Below are 12,506 nucleotides of genomic sequence, written 5' to 3' on the forward strand. Positions count from 1 at the left end.
TATTCATCTATTCAAGAGCCCTTGAATTTCAAATTGAACAGATAAAGCCAAAGGAGCAATTCAAAAATATGCTCCACGTTCAATAATAAGAATAAACCCAGACAGTCCTTCGATTGATACAATGTGATCTTACATAGCTTGAGCGCTACCTACACACAATGACATTCCCAAGTGGACATGAAAGACCAAGAAATCTCTGAAGTCTCATCGATCTGATTCCTCCAATTCAAACCAGGTTTTCTATAACTTCCTACCAGGAGCCTTTAGTGACTATTTGAATCGAATGGGTGGTTAGTTATCACCAAGTCGACTTCTATATCCTACGAAAACGGACTAGCACCGCGCTCTCCCAAAACCAACTCTCATCTTTTCATATCTAATTCTTCTTGTGGTTTTCCTTTGGTATACCTACCCTCTCGTTCCCGTTTCCGGTTTTGTTATGCGAAACCCTCTGTTTTGTGTTCATTTAACTCCAACAAGGCATTCTGGGCCAGGGTCCAAACGTTCACGACAAAAGATATAGGGTTGAATTGTAAATATAACTACAGAACATCAACAGGAACATCAACAACCTTATCCCGAGTATAATCTGCAAACCCCTTCCCAAACCCGTCCAACCGACTAGAACTACTAACTCCCCTTCCCAGAATGCCATAGATGACAAAATGTACAGCCTGTATGCGCGGAAATTCAACACGCTCGATATGATATTCGTCCCTCCAGTCCTGACCCAGAAGGTTCCTCATCCTGGCAATACTCATATACGAGCGCAGCCAGGACCACTGCTCTTTGGCTTTGGGGAATATTCCAAAATTGAGGTTTCCGCCTTTGTCGCCGGAGCGGGCGAGGGTGATGTCGCCGAGACGGAGGGATTTGGAGTCTCCGGTAAATGGCACGGTGTGGTCTGGGTCGTAGCTTTCTCTTCCAGCAAGGGGCTTGTATTGTCGAGGATGGCCGGTATCGAAAGAGACTGTTTTATTTCCCTCCAGGAGATTAATTGATTCGGTGAGGTCAGACTGATTGACAAGAGCCGGGTAGTATGCTAGGAATGGGCGTGGGATAGAGGTTCGGGTGTCTAGAGTAGTATGGAAACCTGTGATTATTAGCCAAGGACGTTAGATCGATTTATTGGGGGACAGGCCAGTCTGTACCGGAGAAGTGCTTGAGAGAAATATCTTTCATGGCCTTGGATACTGCAGCGACAGGGCCTGCGGAGCGGGAAGCACTGAAGATCCGGAGATAAGTAGTGCTTTCACTTTGACAAACGGGATTGAGGGCAGGGACGCCGATTCTAAAGATGAACAATTAGCATACAGCGTGAGATTTTGGGTGAGAAAGAACCATCGTGACTTGCCTTTGGAACTCAAGCGTTTCAAGCTCGTCTTGCACGTCGCGTGGAAGAAAATAGCGGATTTGCCGCTCCAGAAGATCCCATTTCTGAGACGTGGCATACCCAGTGGCATTGAGAAGCAGCTCAGCTTCGTACCCTCCTCGATAGAATACAGCAAGCTTCGTGGTAGGAGATGGTGGAGACCCAGTGACTCCAGATACGCGGACCCTAGCCTCGTGAGTGAATCTCCGTAGTTGTAGTTTGTGTAGATACGTACCGGTCGACTGCCGCTTCCTCAACGGTGATATCGCCAATGTGCGCAGTGACATCGCTGTTCAAGTAGATATTCCCCTGCAACTCATATAGGAACTGACACCTCACGGTATCGACATTGACCATGCCTTGAGTACCCTCATGCTTTGTGATAACGCAGGTGCCATCCGCTTCAATTTCCGCGATAGGGAAACCAGGGGCAACGAGGTTTTCTAAGGGGTACTGGTCGAATCCTGCAAAGTTGGAACCGGTCACATATGCCGAACATTCAATCAGATGACCCGCGATTAAAGCTCCCGCCAGTCGATCATAGTCCGTCTCTGTCCAGTCGTGCCAGAACCAAGCGGCAGCGACGACTGGGCTGGCATCGGAGACACGTCCACAGATGATGATATCTGCGCCGCGGCGGAGTCCGTCCACAATACCGCGGGCACCAAGGTATGCATGTGCAGACACCATAGGAACAGGTGCCAATTCGGGGTTGTTCAGAAAGGCGAAGGTCAAATTAGAGAGGACCACAGCGGGATTTCCAGAGTCAAGATGCAGGAGTTCCTCTTTTGATCTAGGCATATTTGGTCCGAGACGATCGTACAAATCATCCCCTGTTAGGTATGTCACACGAAGATTCAGGTCCTTCTCCGAGACCTGCGAGGGATCAGTAACTGGCTATCAAACATCCGAGCAAGCAACTGACCAGATCCTGCACCCTTAATGCTAGAGCCTTCGGGTCTAACGCTCCCCCGTTGATTACAACCTTGATGCCTTTCTGAGCAATCACGTCGATCGTCTGCTGAATACCGGCCCATGCAGTCTCTTCGTACCCGGGGTGCTGTCCAGCCCTCCAGGCCTGCGCATTGTTGGCCATATTTACCTCTCATTGAATTAGCACCTTGGCCCAGTGATGTAAAAGAGAATTATAGATTCAGAAATACCGGCCAGGTAATCTCCCGTGATGAAATCCACATCTCCCAGAGTCGCCTGACGATACATTTCATACGAAGGGTCGCCTATTTTGTTCACTCTTTAGCATAGATCAACCCTTTTGGTGCCAAGGTACAAACCATAATATCCGGAGCAGTTTGCTACCCTCACCGGGCGTTTCTGCGAGGTATCGGCCATATTTTTCTCGGTTATGCTCAATGAAACCTCCAGTATGGACAGTTGAGGCCGGATCAGACTTGAACCAAGGACTTTATACACGGCCGTAAAAAACCCCCACAATTCTCTGACGCCCCTCAGAGATCGTCATTGACCCGGAACTCCAGGGCTTCTGCTTCGTCGACTCCTTTTTGGTGGTTCGCGATGTCGTTGGCGGACCGGCTTTTCCGTAGGCCTCGGGGAAATAAATCCCACGGCGCCGGGGAATTTCGTAGATACACCCTAGGTACTTCCTTCCTCTTTTTGGAGAACTTAAAATCTCCTGACGTCCGTGAAGCAAGTGCTACCTTGTGCAAACCTGAAGCAGCCATCTTTGACATTTCATCCATTTTATGGAGTTGGTTGGCTCTCACATCACACTTGGGCTTCCAGAACGCAAGCAGGAACTATGGCTCCCTCCTACAAAACCATCCCCGGCACCGATATCTAAAACCTAGGGACTTACATTGACAAGAACCCTCTCCCGGTCTCCGAAGGTGCAAATCGAGTGTTTCAATACCTTGCCTCTCACACGCCCTTTTTCAATCAAAATAAGTCAGTATGGGACACGGTCCGTTTTAAAGGACAGCCGGATCCGATGACTCCTGGCCCGATCAAAGCCCCGGTGGTGGCGGCTGCGTTGCACGCGATGTGTGGTATCGTCACCAACGAGCTGCTTAAATCACGCGATGGAAAGCCCTAGAACGATAGCCGCGTCACTGTCAGCAGAGACCACGTCTGGCTTTGGCTTGGATCAACGTTCACCACCTCGATCAGCGGGTCAGATATCTCGACTCTCGCGCGATCGGGCAAGCCGGGCTCTCTGTTCGATCGGGATTTCGAACAAGGGTTTGAAAAGGACATTGCAGGCCGAACAACGACCATCTATCAGACCACGGATCCAAAGGTTTGGTACCAGCTTCATGGGTCGTTAGACGCCAAGAAGACGCTCGAGTCTATGGGAATCGACAGCTCCGTCACATTCAGAACTCCAAGGGAGTACTATGACTATATTCAGAAGTACGTTCGTTAATGGATCCCTGACGAGCTCGAGATGCATAATGTGCGGCATGATCTCTGCTCCTATGCTCTATACATGTAGTGGAGTTATAAATATGCTTTTCTTTGTAGAAGCCCCCTTCTCATACCGGTGCGTCCAAAGGCTACGCCTAGTAGGTTTACTAGCGGTTCTGATGGATAGTTCTACAGAATGCTTTTTCACATGAAAGAGAAGAGAAATAATCAAAGAATGTCGTGGTCCAATATACGGTCGGAAATACCGTTGCCCAACCTGCCAAACACGTGCTCCTTCATGCCCTAGATAGGTATAGAGTCATATGTCTGAGAGAAGATTACCTCAAAGCTCAATCACAGGTTTGCGGACTTCAACAGATAAATCAAAAGCGAAGACCAATTACTAGTGGAAATCCAGTCGTTCATTGTTCATCATAAGATGAGAAGTATCTTGTTAAAATGGTCACAATCGCTTTTGCTGGTGGCTCGCAGGGCCTCGGGAGCATGCTCGTGCAAGGTCTTGAATCTGGAAGTCAACGACATTCACACTAGCCATAGACAATGGCGGTGGCGAGTCTCAGATGAACCTTATCGAAGCTGCCGAACTGTCCAAATCAACCCACAGGTTCAGGCCCAGTGAATTTGGCATTGTGTATAAGGAGAAGTATGTGTGCTACCACGCGTGAGTACATCCAAAAGTTCGTAAGAAGCTAACCAGATCTTCCAAGATCTAATTCGACGCATAAACTCCCCTCGACATAACTATTTCTTTGCGAACCGGACCAGCAACCGCATAGCCAGGCCAGTCAGTCCGAAGTTTCGTAAACCAGAAAACGTGAAAAGAAAACACTACCAAATGCATACTTTCTAGACAAATGAGGTAGGAAAATTCCCACCGCCAATACATTTACGAGGAAGCCGAGCACAGAGCAAGATAATAAAGTATCAATATCGTTCATTGTTCATCATAATGTGAGGGGTATCAAGTAGTAATAGCCTTTCCAAGGCATCCAGGCATCCAAATAGCCTTCCCAAAACCCCGTTTGTAACGCCCATATTGTTTGGTATACCCATCCCAAATCCAAATCCATGTCCATGTCCAAAAGAAAAGAAAAAGAAAAGAAAAAATCAACGCCAAAGGAAAGAAATAGAAAGAAACACGCCAAAAGAAAAACAAACCAAAAAACCAAACGAACGCAACGAACGCCACACACACAACACACAAAACACAAAACGCACACAACACACACCACACGTAAACCATGAAAACATAGTATACACACGGTACAACCACATACATAACACATAACGAATTCGTAGAATTCATAAGGAATAAGGAGATTCATCTAATCTATCGTGCGGAACATTTCTAAGTTCCCTCGCGAGAAAACTACGCGGTGTATGTAAAGAAACTGCATAACTTTTAAACATCGAATGCCGGGAAATTCAGCAACGCAAGTCAAACAACGCAGAAAACGGGGTCATCTGCCATGACACGGATATCAGGGGACTTTCATCATGTACAAAAGATCCCTGAAATGACCTAAGGCGCCATAATCAATGCAAGCAGAGCCATGCGACAGTAAAGGCCATATCTCATCTAGATAGAAGTTAGTATTGCCATGAACAATTTCAGGGGAAGAGGGGGGAAACTAACCTGGCGGAAGTAAGCGGCCCGCTGGTCGAAGTCAACCTCCTCAGCAATCTCTGCATTTCTGGGCAGAGGGTGCATCACGACCATGTGGCTCTTGGCATGCTTGAGAAGAGCGTTGTCGATGATGAAGCTGTTCTTGAGACGCTCGTACTGCTCGAGATCGGCGAACCGCTCCTTCTGCACGCGAGTGGAGTACAGAACGTCGGACCGCGCAACGATCTCAGGGGTCAACTGCTCATACTCGACAACCCGCTGTCCGGAAGCACGGATCTGCTTGCGAACCTCCTCGGGCAGAGAGAGATCCTTGGGAGCAACCAGCTGGATGTGGACATCGTAGAACTGGAGCAACTTGATGAGCGAGTGGACCGTACGTCCGTACCGGAGATCGCCAGTGAAAGTGATGGTCAGACCAGTCACGGTTCCAAGTTCCTCACGGATGGTGAAGAGGTCAAGGAAGGCCTGAGTGGGGTGCTCCACGCTGCCATTGCCACCGTTGATGACGGGAACTTGCGAGAACTTGGCAGCAACCTCGGTGCTGGTCGGCTCGGGGTGGCGAAGGACGACGGCATCTCCGTAGCAGCCCAGGGTGCGGAGGGTGTCCTGCAGGGTCTCGCCCTTCTTGGTAGACGAGTGCTCGGTCGAGATGATGACGGTGCGACCTCCAAGACGCTGCATGGCGGCATCGAAAGAAGCGGAAGTCCGGGTGGAGGGCTCGTAGAAGAGGGTGCAAAGAACACGGCCCTTCAGGAGGTCAAGAACACCTTGACGCTGGACACCGAGGCGCATCTCCTGGGCGACAGTAAACAGCAGATGCAGATCAGCCCGAGTGAACTGATTGACGGAGAGGACGTGCTTCTGCTTGAAGGAAGACCGCGAGAGCATGTCAAGCAGAGACGACGACGCCTGGGGCACGGTGGGGTACAGAGGAGGCCCAAGCTCGGTCGGGGCTCCAACCTGCTCCAGACCCTTGCGAAGAGGGCGGCTAGGGGTACCGGAGATCGACAGGCGTCTGTCAGCCTGCTGCACCAGAGGCGACATGGCCTTGACGGAAGGAGACGCGGGCACGATGCGGTGTCCGGACATGTCGACACCCTTGGCGGCATCGGGAACGACGGTACCATCGAGACAAGAAGTCTTGCCCTGGAAGGTCACGCGCTGAACAGATCCTCTCACGTGCTTGCCGTTGAAAGGAGACCAGGCCTGAGGGCTCTGGTACAGGTAGGGACGGTCAATCTCGATCTCAACGGAGCTATCAGCCTGGTCGTGAAGCTCGAAGATCTTCTTAGGGTTCTCATAAAGGCGAGCAATGATGTCCTCAACGGTCAGGCGACCCTCGGAGACTGCGGTAAACAGCAAGGGCAGGGTCTCGGCGATACCAACGACGGGGGAAGCCTTGTCACCAGCCAGCTGGTAGGGGATGCTGCCGATGGAGAAGACGTCGATAGTGCTGAGGTGCTCCCACAGGGCCTTCTGATCTTCGGCGGAGGGCAGGAAGCTGCACTCCGGGAAGTCATCCTTGGAGAGGAAGAGGCAGAAGACGGAGACATCGCAAGTCACCTTGAGACCCTTCTCCTTGCTGAGCGCGATGAGGCCGATGTCCTCCTTGGAGGTCACACTCATGACGTGGATGTTGCGGCTGTGCAGACTGGCCAACAGCAGAACCGAGGCAAGATCAGTCGACTTGGCGTCGGTGATGATGGGCTTGCTGGAGGGCCATGCGGCAAAGTGGCTGGTGACCGCGGCGACCTTGCTGATGTTGCCAGAAAGGTGGTTGAAGGGAATGAAGAGGGATCCCACGTCGCCAGTCACCTGGCCGATCTGCTCCGAGTTGGTAGAGGTGGCCACAACCGAGAAGTTGAAGTCGCAGGACGCGTTTTGGGCGTTCTGCTGAACAACTCTCAAGGCGCGGGCATCCGTCACGGAGGCATCGACACCGGCGGGCATGACGCGCACCATGCTGAATCCGGCCGCGATCGAGGCCTTGGTCATGGCCTCGAAGTCCTTAGAGCCAGGCTTCATCAGGTCGGGCACGAATGCGGCAATGTTGATCAGTCCGGGGAGGATGATGGTGCGGTGGCTGGTCTGGTAGTCGATGGTGCGCACATTCAGGTCATAATGGCGGGCAATGGCCTCGATCAGGATCTTGGCGTTCTTGACGTTGGTCACCAGGGGAGTCTGGTAGTCAACGGCCATACGACGCGTCTGGTAACCCTTACTCATGTAGTTGGCAGGACGTCTGAAGCGGTTGTTCGATGGCAGGTTGATGTACAGGTCGATGAGGTTGTTGGCCAAGTGCTGAGTGAGAGAGTACTCCGACTTGATGTCCTCCTCCTGGCCCGGGAGAACCTCGAGGTACTTGACGGGAACACCGTTCTCCTTCAAGAAGTCGGCAGTACCGGCGGTAGCGAAGAGGTTGAACCCGATGCGGTGCAGCTTTTCGATCGAGGGCAGCATCTCGAGCTTCTCCTTGTAGGAACCAATGGAGAACAAGATGGCGCGCTTGGGAAGGCGGAAACCAGTAGACAGGAGCGCCTTCAGGTATGCCTCGTACTTATCACGACCGAAAGAAGCAACTTCTCCGGTGGAAGCCATCTCAACACCAAGGACGGGATCGGCTCCGGAAAGACGAGAGAAAGAGAACTGGGGCACCTTGACACCAACGTAGTCCTTGGGGATGTTGACGGGAGGGTATTCCGCGAACGGAGCGCCAATCATGGCCTTGGTAGCCATCTCGATCAGATCAACACCCATGACCTTGGAAACGAAGGGGAAGGATCGAGAGGCACGGACGTTGCACTCGATGACCTTGATATCGTTGTCCTTGGCAATGAACTGGATGTTGTAAGGACCGGTGACGTTAAGGGCATTTCCGATCTTTCTGGTGGCCTCCTCGATGCGGCGGACAGTCTCGGGGTCCAGATCCTGGGGCGGCAGAATCAAGGTGGCATCACCAGAGTGGACACCAGCATTTTCAACGTGCTCGGAGATAAAGTGTCCGACCATGACACCGTTGCGGGCCACAGCGTCCATCTCAATCTCCTTCGCGTTCTCGATGTACTTAGTGATGACAACGGGGTGGTCACGCGACACGTCAGCGGCCTGGTTCAGGTAGGTGGCCAGGTCATGCTGGGAGTAGACCGTGTTCATGGCGGCTCCCGAGAGCACATAAGAGGGTCGGACCAGCACAGGATAGCCAACCTTGTCGCAGAACTCGGTGGCCTCCTCGATACTGGTAAGTTCCTTCCAGGACGGCTGGTCGACATCAATGCGGTCAAGCATGCGAGAGAACTTGTAACGGTTCTCGGCGCCGTCAATCATCTCAGGCGAGGTACCCAGGATGTTCACGTTAAGACGGTGGAGAGGCAGGGCGATGTTGTTGGGGGTCTGACCACCCATGGAGATGATGACACCGCTCGAGGTTTCCAGCTGGTAGATATCCAGGACAGTTTCCAGGTTGATGTTTTCGAAGTACAACCGGTCGGCCTCGTCGTAATCCGTACTGACGGTTTCAGGGTTGTAGTTGACCATGACGGTCTTGTGGCCCTGTTCGCGGAGAGTACGGATGGTCCGCACGGAACACCAATCGAATTCGACGGAAGAACCAATACGGTACACACCAGATCCCAGGACCATGATACCCTTATCATCGAAAGCAACATCGTGCTCAGACGCGTTGTAGGTCAAGTACAGATAGTTGGTGACGGAGGGGAACTCGGCAGCCACCGTATCGATCTGCTTGACGATGGGGATAATACCGGCCTCAACACGCAGGCGTCTAACCGCGAGCTCGTTGGAGCTGAGGAAGGTGGCAAGCTGGCGATCGGAGAAACCGAGCTGCTTGGCCTGGCGGATGAGGGGCTTGGGCACCGAGGTGGCGTTGTAGTTCGTCATGAGCTTGCCGAAGTCGCTGAGGTTCTTCAGTCGGCTGAGGAACCACTTGTCAATCTGGGTGAGCTGCCAGATGTCATCGACAGTGTAGCCGGCGGCCATAGCGTTGGCGATGGCGAACAGACGCTGGTCAGAGGGGGTCTGCAGCTCGCCCTTGATGGACATGAGCGCGTTCGTCTCGTTGAAACCAAGGTTGTTGAAGTCAACGGAGCGAATGGCTTTCTGGATCGCCTCTTCGAAGGTTCGTCCAATGCTCATGACCTCACCAACACTCTTCATCGAAGAGCCAAGCTGGGTCGACACGCGAGTGAACTTCTTCAGATCCCAGCGGGGGATCTTGACCACGCAGTAGTCGAGGGAAGGCTCGAAGCACGCGCATGTGACCTTGGTGACCGAGTTCTTGATTTCATTGAGCGGGATTCCCAAACCGAGCTTAGCCGCAATGAAGGCAAGAGGATAACCGGTAGCCTTGGAGGCAAGGGCAGAGGATCTCGACAGACGTGCGTTGACCTCAATAATGCAGTACTCCTTCGAGAACGGGTTCAAGGCATACTGGATGTTGCACTCTCCGACAACGCCGAGGTGGCGAATAACGTTAACAGCGGTGGTACGCAACATGTTGTAGTCCTCGTCCGAGAGGGTCTGCGAGGGAGCAACAACAATGGAATCACCCGTGTGGATACCGAGAGGGTCGAAGTTCTCCATGTTACAGACCGTAATGCAGTTGTCTCTGGCATCTCGGACGACTTCGTACTCAATTTCCTTCCAACCCTTCATACTCTTCTCGATGAGGACCTGGGGGCTGGCAGCGAAGGCCTTGATACAAAGGTCCTTCAGCTGGTCCATGTTCTCAGCGAAACCACTGCCGAGACCACCCAGAGCGTAGGCAGCACGAACGATGACAGGGAACTTGATCGCCTCCACGACCTGCAGAGCCTCCTCCAGATTCGAGGCGGACGCAGACTGAGCGCACTTCTCATTGATGGATTCCATGCTGCGCGCGAAGAACTCACGGTCCTCAGTGGTGATGATCGTGTCGATGGGCGTACCCAGAACCTTAACTCCAAGGCCTTCGAACTCATCCTTGAGCTGGATACCGACCTGCAGCGCCGTCTGACCACCAAAGGTGACGTAAATAGCGTCGGGACGCTCGTGCTTGATGACCTTGCGAACGAAGTCGGCGTTCACGGGCAGGAAGTAAACCTTGTCGGCAAGACCCTTGGAGGTCTGGATGGTGGCGATGTTGGGGTTGATCAGGATCGTGTAGATTCCTTCTTCCTTCAGCGCCTTGATGGCTTGACTACCGGAGTAGTCGAACTCTCCGGCCTGACCGATGCTCAGACCACCACTTCCCAGGATCAAGACCTTCTTCACCGAGACGCGGGGGGAGATCTTGATGTTCTCTTCCTTCGTGCCACCGGGGAACGACACAGGCTTGGTAAGGGCGTCGGGAGAGGCAATAGTGTCCTGGATGGTGTTGATGAACACATCAAAGAGATACTCGGTATCCCTGGGACCGGGAGTGCTCTCGGGGTGGAATTGAACACTGAAGAAGGGTCGGCTGGTATGTCTGATACCCTCGTTACTGCCATCGTTGGCGTTCACGAAAAGCTCCTCCCAGCCCTCGGGCAGGGACGAAGCATCGACGGCATAACCGTGGTTCTGAGAGGTGATGTGACACTTTCCAGACACCATGCTAGTGCAAGGAATGTTGTGGCCACGGTTACCGAACTTCATCTTCATGGTCTGGGCACCGACGGCACGCGAGATGAGCTGGTGACCCAAGCAAATTCCGAAAACGGGAGTGCGGCCTTCGGCGATGGTCTTGGACAGGTTCTGAACGGTGGTAGAGAGAGTAGCGGGGTCACCGGGACCGTTGGAGACAAAGAGACCGTCGTAGTCCTTGCCCGCAAGGGTAGGGAAATCGTAGTCCCAAGGCACGACCAGGACTTCAACGCCACGCGCCAGCAGGCAACGGAGTTGGTTGAACTTCAAGCCAACATCCAAGCAAAGAACGCGGACAGGGCGGCCCGAAGGGTGTTTCAGGGCAACATTCTCAGGAGGGGAGAAAAGACGGGGTTCCCGAATGGACACTATGACAATGTCAGTCAGAACGGAGTCCTTCTTCTTCTTATTGCGGGGCAATTGGCTGTAGTTACTAACCTTCATCCACGAGGTTCGTCGTGTTGGGGTCCACCCATTCAGTCTGCTCGAAGAATGACCTCCAGGTATCCTTCTCGGTGGGAAGCGAGTCCACAGCTCCGTCAGTCGATCCGGTCTTCTGCAGCAGCATACGACCCAGCATGCTACCCTTCTGACGGATGCGCTTGGTAAGGGCACGAGTGTCAACTCCGTGCATGGCAGGAACACCCTGCTCCTTCAGCCACGAGCCCAAGGACGACTCGGCGAGGAAGTGAGAGTAGTCCTCTCCCGCGTAGGTAGAAACAACCAGAGCGGCAATGTGGATCTGAGTCGATTCAAAGTACTTGGGCAACGTCTTCAACAGCTCGTCCATGGTCTCCCTCGAGGGAACGCCATAGTTACCCACAAGGGGGAATGTGACGACCAGAATCTGACCCCGGTAGGAAGGATCGGTGATGGACTCCGGGTATCCAACCATACCGGTCTGGAAGACCAATTCACCTGCCACGCTCTTCTCGGCACCAAAGCTGTAACCCTGGTAGACCGTGCCATCCTCGAGCTCGAGGGCGAACAGCTTGTCACTGCTGCCTCGGACTCGGGAAGAAGCAGGAGGGATCACGGCGCCATTTCTCAAGTTCATGGACGGCAGCGGCTGCAATTCCTTGCTGGCCTGGTTATAGGCCACGGCCCCTCCAGTCAAAGGGCTCGTAGGAAGCGCGGCCTCCTCGTGACCGACGGACTGCGACATTGCTGTAATTGTGGGGGGAGGGGAAGGTCCTCTCGGGGACAGTTCGGTATTGGTATTCACTCTACCGTAGCATCAGCAGCCTCCAAGCTCTGTTTAGGATAGAGAGAGGCCGGGGTGAGGGGGAAAGGAGGGGGGTAGAAATTTTTGGCTGCTTCAGCACAGGGAGAGGAATATAGAAGAAAGGAAGAAAAAAGAAAACTCGTTCGGATTTGGCAGAAATAAAATTTTGTGTACGGCGGGCTGGTCGAGCTTGCTGATTGGGTCTTCCGCTTCACCGATCCGGGGATCATCAGTCGTTCTGCCGACACCCACCGCCTCGT

The 12,506-nt window shown here is 52.9% G+C and overlaps 2 protein-coding genes across 2 annotated transcripts; both read right to left on the reverse strand.

The window, feature by feature from the left end:
• Nucleotides 1–542: 542 nt before the first annotated feature.
• Nucleotides 543–2,468, reverse strand: LDX57_011026 (acyclic terpene utilization AtuA family protein; the record flags this gene model as incomplete). The annotated part of the gene is made up of 5 exons (XM_046092772.1): nt 543–1,093; nt 1,152–1,291; nt 1,364–1,558; nt 1,608–2,248; nt 2,298–2,468. 5 exons carry the CDS (start codon nt 2,466–2,468, stop codon nt 543–545), a joined length of 1,698 nt encoding a protein of 565 aa, XP_045948750.1.
• A 2,829-nt stretch (nt 2,469–5,297) lies between these two features.
• URA2 (bifunctional carbamoylphosphate synthetase/aspartate transcarbamylase) lies at nt 5,298–12,186 on the reverse strand (the record flags this gene model as incomplete). The annotated part of the gene is made up of 3 exons (XM_046092773.1): nt 5,298–5,354; nt 5,412–11,389; nt 11,460–12,186. The coding sequence occupies 3 exons, from the start codon at nt 12,184–12,186 to the stop codon at nt 5,298–5,300; spliced, it is 6,762 nt and encodes a 2,253-aa protein (XP_045948751.1).
• Between the last annotated feature and the right edge of the window lie 320 nt (nt 12,187–12,506).

Source organism: Aspergillus melleus, assembly GCF_016097325.1.
Source record: "Aspergillus melleus strain CBS 546.65 chromosome Unknown contig7, whole genome shotgun sequence".
Lineage (NCBI taxonomy): Eukaryota > Fungi > Ascomycota > Eurotiomycetes > Eurotiales > Aspergillaceae > Aspergillus > Aspergillus melleus.